Source organism: Cucurbita maxima, unplaced genomic scaffold (assembly GCF_002738345.1).
Source record: "Cucurbita maxima cultivar Rimu unplaced genomic scaffold, Cmax_1.0 Cma_Scf00011, whole genome shotgun sequence".
Taxonomy (NCBI): Eukaryota; Viridiplantae; Streptophyta; class Magnoliopsida; order Cucurbitales; family Cucurbitaceae; genus Cucurbita; species Cucurbita maxima.
In genome coordinates this window covers 4,661,170-4,672,987 of record NW_019272027.1, presented here as the reverse complement: position 1 = coordinate 4,672,987, position 11,818 = coordinate 4,661,170, and the positions used below count along the sequence as shown (strand labels likewise).

The following is an 11,818-nucleotide window of genomic DNA, read 5'->3' as shown; positions in this document are numbered from 1 at the left end:
ATAAGATTTTTTTTTTTTTTGTTATACATTTTTGTGATAGAACATGAACATTCTACCCAAACTGAGAAAAAAAATTATAAGAGAATTAAAAGAGATAAGCACAATGAAACATATATCTGATCTTGAGCATGGAGCTCTGATACCAAATGATATGGAAAATCAACCCAAGGGAAAGTATGGAACGGATTACCTTGATGATCAAGATCAAGAGTAAAGAAAACTCGTTCCTAAACTCGTGATTCGAATCACTCCACAAGAGGTTTGATCAATACCACTTGAATGACTCTACATGCAAATTCTAAACACAAGAATTTGCAAAGAAAGTTTAGCTCTCAACAAGCTAAAATAGAAATTTTATTCTTAATTTCAAAATTTGATGCCTAATTAAAGAAAAGAAGGCTTTATATAACCCTTACAACGGTAACGTATGTGATATATAACTCCCAAATTAAATAGGCTAGTAAATGAAAAATACCCATAACCTCCATATTAGGCTAGTTAATGGTGGAATATAGTAACCTATGTGGGTTACAATATAACTTTAACTCCTATATTTAAAACTAGCTTAAATATGACAAACAAATAGTTAAACTATAATTAAATAATGCAATTAATAAAATGTGCTTATTGACTCATCCTTGGACTAGTTTCATAAATTCAGTGAATTTCATTAAATGCAACTTAAAGTTCATTTAATTCATCTCTTTCTTGAAGCTCAACTTTGCACAACATATGAGGGAGGTCTCGAGCGTATTCTAGAATTTCCTTTGATGAGCTCACCATAGCTTGAATATAACTGTATAAAGTTTGTTGTAGCTTCTTAGCTCTCGTTCTTGTAATTGGACCTTGAGGTATGGAAATTTCTTAGTCGTGGTTCATATCAAACAAGTTTACGAGGGTCAGGATTAAATGAATAAGGTAAATAGGTGAAGTAGTTCACTCTTTCTTTCATTCTCTTCTTTCTTCTTCTATAGGATTTCATTCATTTAGCTTTAAATCTGCTAGAGAGGAAGTCAAAGAGTTCCATCAGGTTAAACGGTAATAGTCCAGGTTCCGGTGAAGATGAGGTAGTTCAGGATCATTCATCCTTCTGAAAGAAATTCATTCTCTGATTCTTCTTCTTCAAGAACTCCTTTTCATCTCCTCTCCTTCACATTCTTTCACTCTAAAGCAAGGTAAATAGGTTAATTTAGTAAGAAAAGAGTGAATATGCTTTCCCTTGTTTACTATTCAATCCAGTCGGGAAGGGAATAGAGCGGAAGGAGCGAAGCAAGCTGTGAGACCCTTGAGACATTCTATACCCTACTATACCCAGAATCTTCTCTTAACCGAAGGTATTCGTGCTTGGATGGCGGCTCAAGATCAGTCTCATGAAAACACCTTCTATTCCCTGAGGAGGTTCTATACACCGGGGAAAGGCTCTTTCTTTATTTAATGGAACTTTCTAGCTGGTGTCGTGACCAAGAACCGATTTGTTTCGCTTGGTGCGCTGGGAATGCCCGACTTATCCATTTATCCGGTAAACTACTGGGGGACCGATAAGGTGGGATCCGAAGGCTCAGTCCCTCAAAGCGTACGGGAGGGGGATACATGACAGAAGGCATTTTTGTATTTGAAAATTACACCTCCACCAAGAAGCGTAGATTTATTTCCATTATTGTTTTCTTTCTATCCTGGATCTTAGGTTGTAACTTGAGAATTAGCGAATTTGTTGATGTTGCATCCACGAAGTATGGAAAGTGCCAAACATTGGGAACTACTCGGGGAAGAGTTAGGAACAGGAATAAGGAGAAGCAAGAACCACTTAAATAGAGGAATCGATTGTATTTCGAGATCGATATATGATGCTAAACCGAAATCGAGCTCGATTGAGAAGACAGCCCCTTTGTTGGCTCTTCGAGACAAAAGCACTCGTAGAAATGGTGCTAATTCCCATGTTCTTTCAAGTCTCGTTTGGTTTCAAGAGCCTCCCCCTCCCTGTCCCTAACTCGTCTTTTGATAGCCATCATCCACTGAACCTATATGACTTTCTTTCACTCTTTCAAAAGCTAGTTGGTTACCTCCTCCCTCTCTGTTTGACCCTGTCCAACTCGGTCTCGTGGCTTTGCTTCGCTCCTGAACTTGTCCCTTCTTTCACTCAGGGCGAAGCAACGGGACTGATAGGGAGAAGAGCCAAGCCGAGGTTCAGGTTTCTTCTGATCCACAGTCACGGCTCACTTTGGCTCATCCAGCAGCGCACTCTTCAACTCGACTTCAGTGTTGCTCGATGGCTGCAGTGGCTTGAAAGCGACGTAAACGACTCGAATGGTGTATTTGGTTCCAATTCCAACATTTTTTGCCCTCGTTGAGCTTATTTTGACCTTATGATAAGGGTTTAAGGTAAATATAAGCCCTATTTTCTCATATTAAATTAAATTAAGTTAGGAATTCGATTTTTATTGAGGCACTTAAATGAATATTCAAAATAGGTGAAACCTCGACATAAGTGAGAACGAATTTGAGGGACGAAAGTATGCTAATTTGAAGTTAGAAAGAATTTTGGCTAAGACAATCCAAGTAAGTGACTTGTTGGCGCTTATCAGTATCGAGTATCGGTATGTTGAATGATATGATATGTTATAAATGAAATGAAATGAAATTGAGAAAAGAAGGTTTGTCTTGCATGATTTTTTTTTACTATGAAAAACGTTGGGACCATACATTTATTTTGAGTACAAACGCGTACATTATGAAAAGGAAGATGATCATCATGTTTAGCATAATGCTACGACGGTTGCTATTCCTTTTAAGTGTCCAACAACAGCACCAAAGACGCTAGTCTGACTAGCATGAGGCCTAAGAGGTGTGCAAACCATCTGGTGGGTCTATAGCCGCACTATTGGTTGTGTAGAGTAATAAATACATATTTGATGACCTAGATTGGAAAGCCACCAAAAGAATGCTACTCTACATTTCAGGTAAATGAAACAATGCACCCCTGTACGGTTTAGAGTATAACGAATGGTTCTCTCCCAAGAATTTGATGCGATAAATGTCTACAAAAATGTTGGTTACTGGATTTCGATTGGGAAAGCCTCGCTTATTGAAGGGTGGATTCATTTTGATCACACTTTTTTTTTTTTTTGCTCAGGAAATCGTTGGTAGGAGCGGCGGGATGATTATGAATATATAAAGAAAAATACTTTCATTGCTTAAAGGTGCAACTCTGATGTTCTCTAGCATGAGGGGTGAGAAAGTGGGAGATTACTACAATGATGGAGAATGGGATTGGTCTATATATACTCACTCGATTTAGAGTATAGCAGATTGACTTTGATGCAATAAAGTTATAGATCGTGACATTGGGGTGCTCAAGAGCTTGAAAGTCACATAAGAAATGTCAACCCAGGACATGTCTGGATTATTTATGCATAGGCATTTATCGTACCATGCACATCCCAAATCCCAATCTTTTTTCCCATTGTATGAACTTGCTCATGTATAGTTACTTTGTGAACAAAATTTGCTTGTCCACCGAGTTGCACCAAGAAAATTAGAATCGTTTCAACTCAAAAAGGGGGCAATTGATTTAAATAGACTCCATACACAACTTCCAACGCCTCAACCAAAAGATGATAATGTACTTCATATCTGGCCTATAAATTGGAACCCCCTACAGTGTACTTTCATTAAATTAAGAAAACAAAAACAACTCTTCCAACAATAAATTTTCTGCCACGTAAACGTTAGAACACCCAACTACAAATATTATTACAACCTTTTCCCTCCTGCGTCTTCCCTTCCTCTTCCTTGCTTTCTCAATAGGACCAAAAACTGATTTTTTTTTTTTTTCGTTTTCCGAGAAACTGATTTAGCATTCGATCAAAACCCAAAATTGTTCTTCCTTCAGTTCATATCAACTACCACAATCAGCGCTCCGAGCCACCACGAGCAGGAACTCGAGACGAGGACCACGACGACCTTGAACTTCCAAATGCAGCAGGTCTACGATCATCATTGCGCCAGCTACCTGGCTGAGATGGTCGATTGTCAGGCCTGCTGCTTCCCCATCGATCAGATTCAGGAGGTGGTGCATTAGGGCTGGAGCTCTCTGTCCGTTCACGTAGGAACCTTGGCGGCACATATTTTCCTGCAGTCGGGGCTGCAGACGCAGCAGCTGCAGCAGCAGGAGAAGCAGTCCTAGACTCCTGAGGTCGAGAAGCAGGAGAAACATCAGGCCTAGCAGAAGCATCGCCTGACTTGCCTCCACCAAAGAGCATTTCTTTCCGCTGTCTTTCTTTTTCTTCCAATTCGCGCTCTCTCTGCCTCTGCTTCTCAGCAATCTCGTCCAATTTTGCCTTGCGTTCAGCTTCCTCCCTTTTCCTCCTTTCGGCTTCTACAAAGTTCAAAAAAGTGCAATGAGCAAAAAGCAGACAAATGACGACTCCACGCTAATGCACATTATATTAAAACCTATGGATATCTTTGCAGAAGTTGTTTCAACTCATGCTCTAAGTACCCCCTCCCCCTCCCCCATAGAAAACCATAAAACTTTTAACAACCTTCACGCCTGCGTGCTTCCTCCTCTTCACGCAATATTCTGATCCTCTCCTCTTCACGCCTCACATAAAAGATTTTCTTTCTCTTAGCCACCCTTTCTGCTTTACGAGACTGAATTATTTGCCTGATCTGTTCTTCTCTCTCAGCTCTACGTTTGTTAAACTCCTCTTGGCGAAGACTGATAACTCTTTCTTGGAAAATTTTCTATACAACAAAAGTTAAAAGGTTAAGTTTGATCAATGTGTCAAAAAAAATCAACAATTTCTGCAAACATTCATACACTCAAGTATCATTTCACAACATCAACGAAGTTTAGAATTATATTAAATAAAGAAAAAAAGAAGAAATGGGCACTGTACCATCGGACAAAAAAAAAAATCATAAGCTCTCGTATACTTCCAACATACCAAACATCCTAAATTTAGAGCAGAGTTCTAGGAACTTACAAATTAAACCTGAAATGATCTACACATTTTTCAATCGAAGTACACTTAAATAGTGAATCCTAAAAGTTAGAGCAGACAGATTATGAGTAATACTATAAAGCCATATGAAACTATTAACCTTATTCAGCCTTAGCATAGCTTAACTAATTAAGGCATACAGTCTCTACCAAGAAGTTTGAGTCCCTCTATGTACAAGTTGCTAATGTCCACATGTTAAACTAAAAATAAAAAAATAGTAATAATAAATAAACTAACCTTGCTCTCCAACATTCTCGCCAATCTATTCTTCTCCTTCAGGTCACCTTCATGGCGCTGCTTGCTTAACTCGACCTCCAGCTGAAAAGCAGAAAAGGAACTCCATTTTTTAATAAATAAACTTTAAAACACCCATTAAGTACTAACATATCATCAATGGTAGCAGGAAAAAACTGATGACAAAAACAAAATAAAAGCACAAAGAAAAAAATGAATAGGTCTAATCAATACAATAAGTTAAATATTTGTCGTAAAGCACGGCACTGTAAGAATGGTATGTTGTGGAAGCCACATGCAGGAAAATCATGACAAAATTACCCATCAGAAACATTAAGAGTAATACTTGAAAATGTTGAATTCACTAGATCAATAAGTCACGTGCAAAGGCATCAGTTCATCTTTTCAAAGTTCACATAGGATCATGGTAAATCGCAGCTAGAAATTCTCAAGAAACAGCATCCATAGTGTATTTGCAACTACCCTCTCTCTACATTAACTCCTACTCACATTATAAGAAGAATCTCCCTCTTTGATAAACTTGCAGCACTGACTGGGTTTAAAGTTACAATACATGCAATAGTACTGTTGTCCAGCCCACTTTTCTATCAAACCGAGTGGTCAAAGAAACAATTTCTTTTTGTCCAACTGGACAGAAGATTCCATGAAGACAGTAGCGGGTTCTCTGCTACTCTCTTCCACCCTCACAATACCAACATTTATGAGGTCAAATTCAAGCTAAGTTCTTTGCTGCTGACAAACAAGTGATATGAGATACAAGTGCAATGTGCTGAAGATTTCCTTCACTGATTGGAAAATCATCAAGCATAAAGGACCAGAGATGACATGTATCATCAACCTACAATCCAGCAAAATCGTTAACACCCACCCATAACTACATGTTGAAAAGACTAGGCAAGCCTCGTAACCACTCACTACTCTAAGTCTCCACCAATGTACTCAAAAGAACAAATTGAGCAAAGATCAAGAGAGAAGCATTATCATAAGACTAACTTTATCCCCTTCTACTAATCACTATGGCTGGAAATGCTAGGACACACAGAAGTTGAATAAAGTAATATAAAAACATGAGAAGCATAAAAACTAATTGGAGTTAAGGCCACAAAAATATATCGACCTTTTTTGATGCATAAAAATACCATAATTTTCCTATGTATTATTTAATCATACCATATGCATGTGTAGTTAACGACATTGCCAAAATGCACTAACAGATACAATTTCACGCATTGAGAATTAATAAAGAAAAAAGGAACATGAAAACTGCAGCCAAATACAGATAATCATAGTCAAAGTTCCCTTAATATATGAAACAATGATTCAGAAAGCAAGACCTGCTGATCACGTTCATGAATCATTCTCTCTTCAAGCAAACGTTGCTGAAATGCAGCTTCGATTAACGTTGCTGCCTCTTCTCTTTTTGCTCTTTCTAGATAATCCATAGTTTTGGAAAGCTTCTGCAATTTCTTTTCCATTTCCTGTCTCTCCCTTAATTGTTCAGTAAGGGCCAATTGCATTAAGGTTTGTTTAGTCAACTTTTCCTGGAGACATACTCACATGTTATTTATCGAATATACATCTATCAACAATAAGAAAACAAGTAACAAACAAAACTCACGGAATCAAGAACTGGCTTCCTGCTTCCCTTCTTTTTACCAACACGCTTTTCAGCTTCCTGAAGTAATGCCTGTGCTTCTTCAAGTTCTCGCTCTTCCATTTCCCTACGAAGCCGTTGACTTTTCCTTTGTTCATATTCTGCAGCAAGACGCTTCTGCTCAGCCTCTTCAGTTATCTTTAGTAATTTTAACCTTCTTGATTCCTCCTCACGTTCCTAAACACATTTGATCACAATTTTTACAATTTATGAACCCCCAAAAGAACAATGAATGAGGCAATTCAAAGTATAATGAGGGTACCATTTCCAAAAGTTGTCGTTCCTGCTCTTCCTTCCTTTTCTCAATTATTGATTTCCGAGCAAGAAGCCTCTTGTGCTCTTTATCAACAATATCTGCTAAATCAGGCAATATTTCACCTGTTTTTGATGTTTTCTTTACAGGAGGGTAGATCATGGCTCTTACTTTGTTTAGGGACTCAGCAAGCACAGTCAGGTGGTCCCGAAGCCCTTCTGATTCAATACCCTACATTGATTCATAAAAAATTAAGCTATAAACATCAGTTAATTATATACTGAGAAGAATACCATTGCCTAAATCCTTAATAAATATACAGAAAAAGTTAGTCATTCCTCTAAATTCAACATAAATTAACTTTACAAAAATAAAAAAAAAACAAGACAAAATCAGAAGAGCTTAATGCATAAAATTCAACAGCAGTAAAAAATCAATTGGGTCACATTATGATGTAAAATCAAACTATCAACCATAGCTCAAATCTCAGTGTTTTTCTTTTTTTATATATCAGAGAAGGGAGAAAAAATAAAAGAAATTTCAAATACCAAGTTGCCAAATAAGACAATGTTCCTTGAATGATCGACTTTCATGGCAATGAAATTCTGTTTAACTGCGTCAACTAATATTTTCTCCACGGCAGAAAAATCAAAAAATGGGATCATCTGCGACAGACTCTCAATTTTCATAGTCTGGTATACATGGGAGACCTGGAAAAACATAGATAAATAAAGGCTTCAGTACATTCCAATTTAAATGTTATTAAACAATGTTTTTCTTTATATATAAGCAATGGCTTGGCGAAGTTTATAATATATAAAATATATAAGTACCTGCTGAAGTAGCCTCAGGGTAGCAAGTTTTTCAAGAGCTGGAACATATTGAGACAATTGCAATTCGGGTACAGATGAGGCTGATGAAAGCTTACCTCCAAGCTTAGATATTTTTGTGAACAACAGTTGCAATTTTAATGCAAGATCGAGAGGGAAGAACTCATGCTCCAAAAGATGATAAAGATCTTTAATTTCCTGAGTCGCACAGCTCAGGACTCCTTTAGACACCTAAACAAAAGCACAAATCTACTAAGAAAAGAGAACAAGAGTTATTGGCTACATACTTAAAGTTGTCAGAAATATGGAAAAGTGAGAAAGAGAAATTAAAGATCTTCTACTTAACAATTCAAAAGAATGTGAAGCAATCGAAATATCATAAATTTGAAAGGCAGAAGGGAAAAGACAACAAAAATGTCCAAGTCAACCGAGTCAAACATACCAGTTCAGAGAGAAGATTTTCCCTCGAAAGCTGGAAAAAAAAAACAGAAACAGAAAAGAGTAAGGCAATATGCAGGTTGTGAAAAATAATAAGTTAAAACCAATTAAGCAAATGCATTACCACATCTCTACTTTCAAGTTTGGAGTCTAAACTGAACCCTATGAGATTAGCCATCCTCAAACTGCGCTCTTTCTCATGTTCCAGTTCTAAATGTGATGCACCATGCTTGGAGTCATAGGGGGGCACTGCAAGAGCTGCTAACACAACAGATGATGCTATCAGCTGTAGATCCTTCTGGCTTAGATTTTTGTTGAAACTCTTCTGAAGGGAGAAAAGTTTAAGCCATGCATAGGCATGATAAAGATTACTATCCGATATCCAGAAGATCTCTGTTAATTTGGCGTAGTAAACCACCATCAACGATGCCTTGGGTGTTTTCTTCACCATACACATCAAACCATGAATATCTTCCACAGAACGAAAAGCTTCCTGCAAATAATGGTAAGAAGGAATCATTTGAATTGCATTATTCGTAGAAGATAATCAAGATATGAATTGAAGGAATCTAGACATTACTTCCTCTATATGAGGGAGAAAAATTAAAGAACTCAAAAATTCAGACCTGCCAGAGTTCAAGCTCCGTGGCAACCTTCAGCTGTTCAAATCTTGTGTCAAGGTACAACTGCAAGCTCTCTGGAGCAGATAGGTCAGGCCGATCTCTTTGGTCTCTATACTTGTTGAGGTTAGCAAGATGATTTCTGATAATTTCACATAATCTGCGAAATTCTGTTGTTCTTTTGTACAGCTTACAAAACTGGAAGGCACGATGGGCTGTCATCTACAAATGAAAAAACGCCAGAAGAAATATTACATCTTGGTACAAAATCCAACCTGGTTCATCCAGTCTATAAAGAGCACAGAACACATCAATGTCCAAACTGAGTAAGGCACAAAATCTTGTTTCCTCCTCTTTGAAAAATTACAAGTAAAAAATGAAATTGTGAAAGTAATCCTATGAAAAGCCAACATGCCCACCAAGGCTCAACACTCCATTCCTCAATCTTCATAACATTAACTAATTAATTCATAGCCTTCATGTTATCGCTAAAAATTCAAATACTTGTGGCAAAATAGTTCCAAAAAAACTTAAACATATCTCCCAGGTACAGATGCAAAGAAACTTTCTTAAATCCTCCAACCATCAGAACAATTAGCAAGCGAAGTTCAAATTTGACGAGATTTTAACAACCATCCCCACACCCTTATCATTTATCAGTAGATATAAACTGAAAACTAACTCATACACCAAATAGCTGTCAATCAAGGTATGGCCTACCGCATAAAGTGCTTCCAACTTTGAGTTATTCCTTAGTATCTCAAGAACTGTTCGATATGTCTCCCACAGAAATTTAAACCAAGGGGTAACAAGTTCGCGATCAGATCTATCCTTTCCTTTCTCCCCACTGACATAACTAAGCATCAGATCTTCTGGTCTTTTATCGGCTTCCAAGTCATCAACATCAAGAGCTTCTTCTAATGCTTGAGCTTGATTACGAGCCTGCTCTGCCTTCTCAGTGGAAAGATGCATAAAGTGCTTGATTACTTCCTCTAAAGAAGTAACATTGACTTGCTGGCAAACAATACGGTACTGAATCAAACCATCCTTTGCAAATCTTCCTTTCCTCATGTCCACACAAAGCTCAACATACTTAAACATAATCCTTTCAAGAGGTTTCTGCCATGCTCTATATTTCTTTGAAGTTATAAGATCATGAAGAGCTTGCAAGGCATCCTGCTTCTGGCCAACATTTATCAGCTCTGGATAAATGTAAGGAGAAAAAATATTAATGCTAGCGACCTTTCATTTACCAAAAAACCAGTAAACACAGCATTCATTTCAAAATAGGGTGAATACAACGTCAGTGGTAGACTAGAAACATATATAGGAAACTCGGGGGCAAGAAGCACAATTCATAACAAAGGCAAAATGACATTTTGTACATCTAGAATTTTGTTATACACACTATAATATAAGAAAAAGAAATGAATAGATAGGACACACAAAAACAATTGAAGAACCAAATTACATGGTTATAAAATGGAAGAACCAATTACATGTTAAATAATGCAAACCATAAACATGTGGTCTAAATTATAGTGTTCACACATCATAGGCCTATAACGAAACAACTTCCACAAGTTATCAAACTCAAAAGTAATAACAGTATGGCATGAAGATTATCACATTACAATTTTCAAGAGGGAACTTCCAAAATTAAATTTACTTAATCCACAAGTGTTCATAAATGAATAATACATATATTGTATATGTCACTCAAAACATGTACACCGAACCAACTTTCCAACAAACAACGGATGAAAAAGATTCATTGAACATTCAGAATTCATCAAAAGGGTCATACATACTGCAAAAACGAAGTACACCCTAAAAGTCGTGGTATACTTTAAAAAACAATGCAATCTACAGAAAACCCAAAAGAGAATTTTATGTCCGTTCACCTTCAGCTCGTTTTAAAGCATTCTCTGGCTTGACAAAAGAAGCCATGGGTTGATCAAATATTTAGCTCACTCAAGGACAGCATGCAACGTCAAATGACCTGAGCCACACATGAAGAACCAGTGTGAATACAAAAACCAAACGACGGAAGTGAATGGGCACTACTAATACAACATCAAAGTGGATAATGAATAANGGGGGGGCGGGGAGGTTGTTGCTCGATGAATCCACCTCATCTACGACATTAAAATGAATTTTTCAATCCAACCACAGGCCAAAACTATAGATTCAGAAACGCATAGTATTGACAAGAGAATTTAAAGAATACAAAAACTACTCATCAATGTAGTAAACTTAGACTGCTACGTATAATACAGGCAAAAAAGTGGTTATTATTCCGCTCAAATAAGCATAATACTTCAATTAGTAACAAATTCACCCGTAAGGAAGTATATACATCAAAATCGATAACCCTCCCTCGACCCAAAAAAGAGAAGATTCCGAAACGCCTTCAAAAATTTCGAGCGAGGACACAAATGCGTAGTAGCACATATCCACAACAATCGGATTGAAGGTCGATCTCCGGGAAAAATCGGAAGGAAGGTAGTCGATTCAAGGGGCGAAATCCAAGTTATCGCTAACCTAATAACTCCCAAAACCATTCTAGAAAAAATATACCAAAAACATACACCTTGCAGATCCACAAAAACATAACCCATTACATGAAATTATACGCCGAAGAATATCGAACATACCCGAGGAACCTATGATTGTAATCTTCGGATTTCAGAGTTGTTACCCCAATATAAAATTCAAAAAAAAAAAAAAAAAAAAAAAAAAAAAAAAAAAAAAAAAAAAAAAAT

General features: G+C 37.1%; 1 protein-coding gene across 3 annotated transcripts in view; it reads right to left on the bottom strand.

Annotated features, from left to right (window-relative positions):
• Window positions 1–3,600: 3,600 nt before the first annotated feature.
• The window catches only part of LOC111486412 (eukaryotic translation initiation factor 3 subunit A-like), an 8,469-nt gene continuing 251 nt past the window's right edge, over window positions 3,601–11,818 (bottom strand). For 2 of the 3 annotated variants that reach the window (XM_023133536.1, XM_023133538.1), the window contains exons 2-14: window positions 10,958–11,055; window positions 9,774–10,255; window positions 9,060–9,275; window positions 8,558–8,926; window positions 8,438–8,467; window positions 7,999–8,226; window positions 7,714–7,875; window positions 7,175–7,396; window positions 6,877–7,089; window positions 6,593–6,799; window positions 5,241–5,321; window positions 4,542–4,743; window positions 3,601–4,375 (exon numbers count right to left, since the gene is read on the bottom strand). In XM_023133536.1, coding sequence (XP_022989304.1) covers window positions 3,909–4,375; window positions 4,542–4,743; window positions 5,241–5,321; window positions 6,593–6,799; window positions 6,877–7,089; window positions 7,175–7,396; window positions 7,714–7,875; window positions 7,999–8,226; window positions 8,438–8,467; window positions 8,558–8,926; window positions 9,060–9,275; window positions 9,774–10,255; window positions 10,958–11,003 — 2,925 coding nt within the window. In that variant the 5' untranslated portion in view covers window positions 11,004–11,055 and the 3' untranslated portion in view covers window positions 3,601–3,908. Of the gene's footprint in view, window positions 4,376–4,541; window positions 4,744–5,240; window positions 5,322–6,592; window positions 6,800–6,876; window positions 7,090–7,174; window positions 7,397–7,713; window positions 7,876–7,998; window positions 8,227–8,437; window positions 8,468–8,557; window positions 8,927–9,059; window positions 9,276–9,773; window positions 10,256–10,957; window positions 11,061–11,818 lie in introns of all 3 variants that reach the window. The other variant, XM_023133537.1, reaches the window with a different exon arrangement.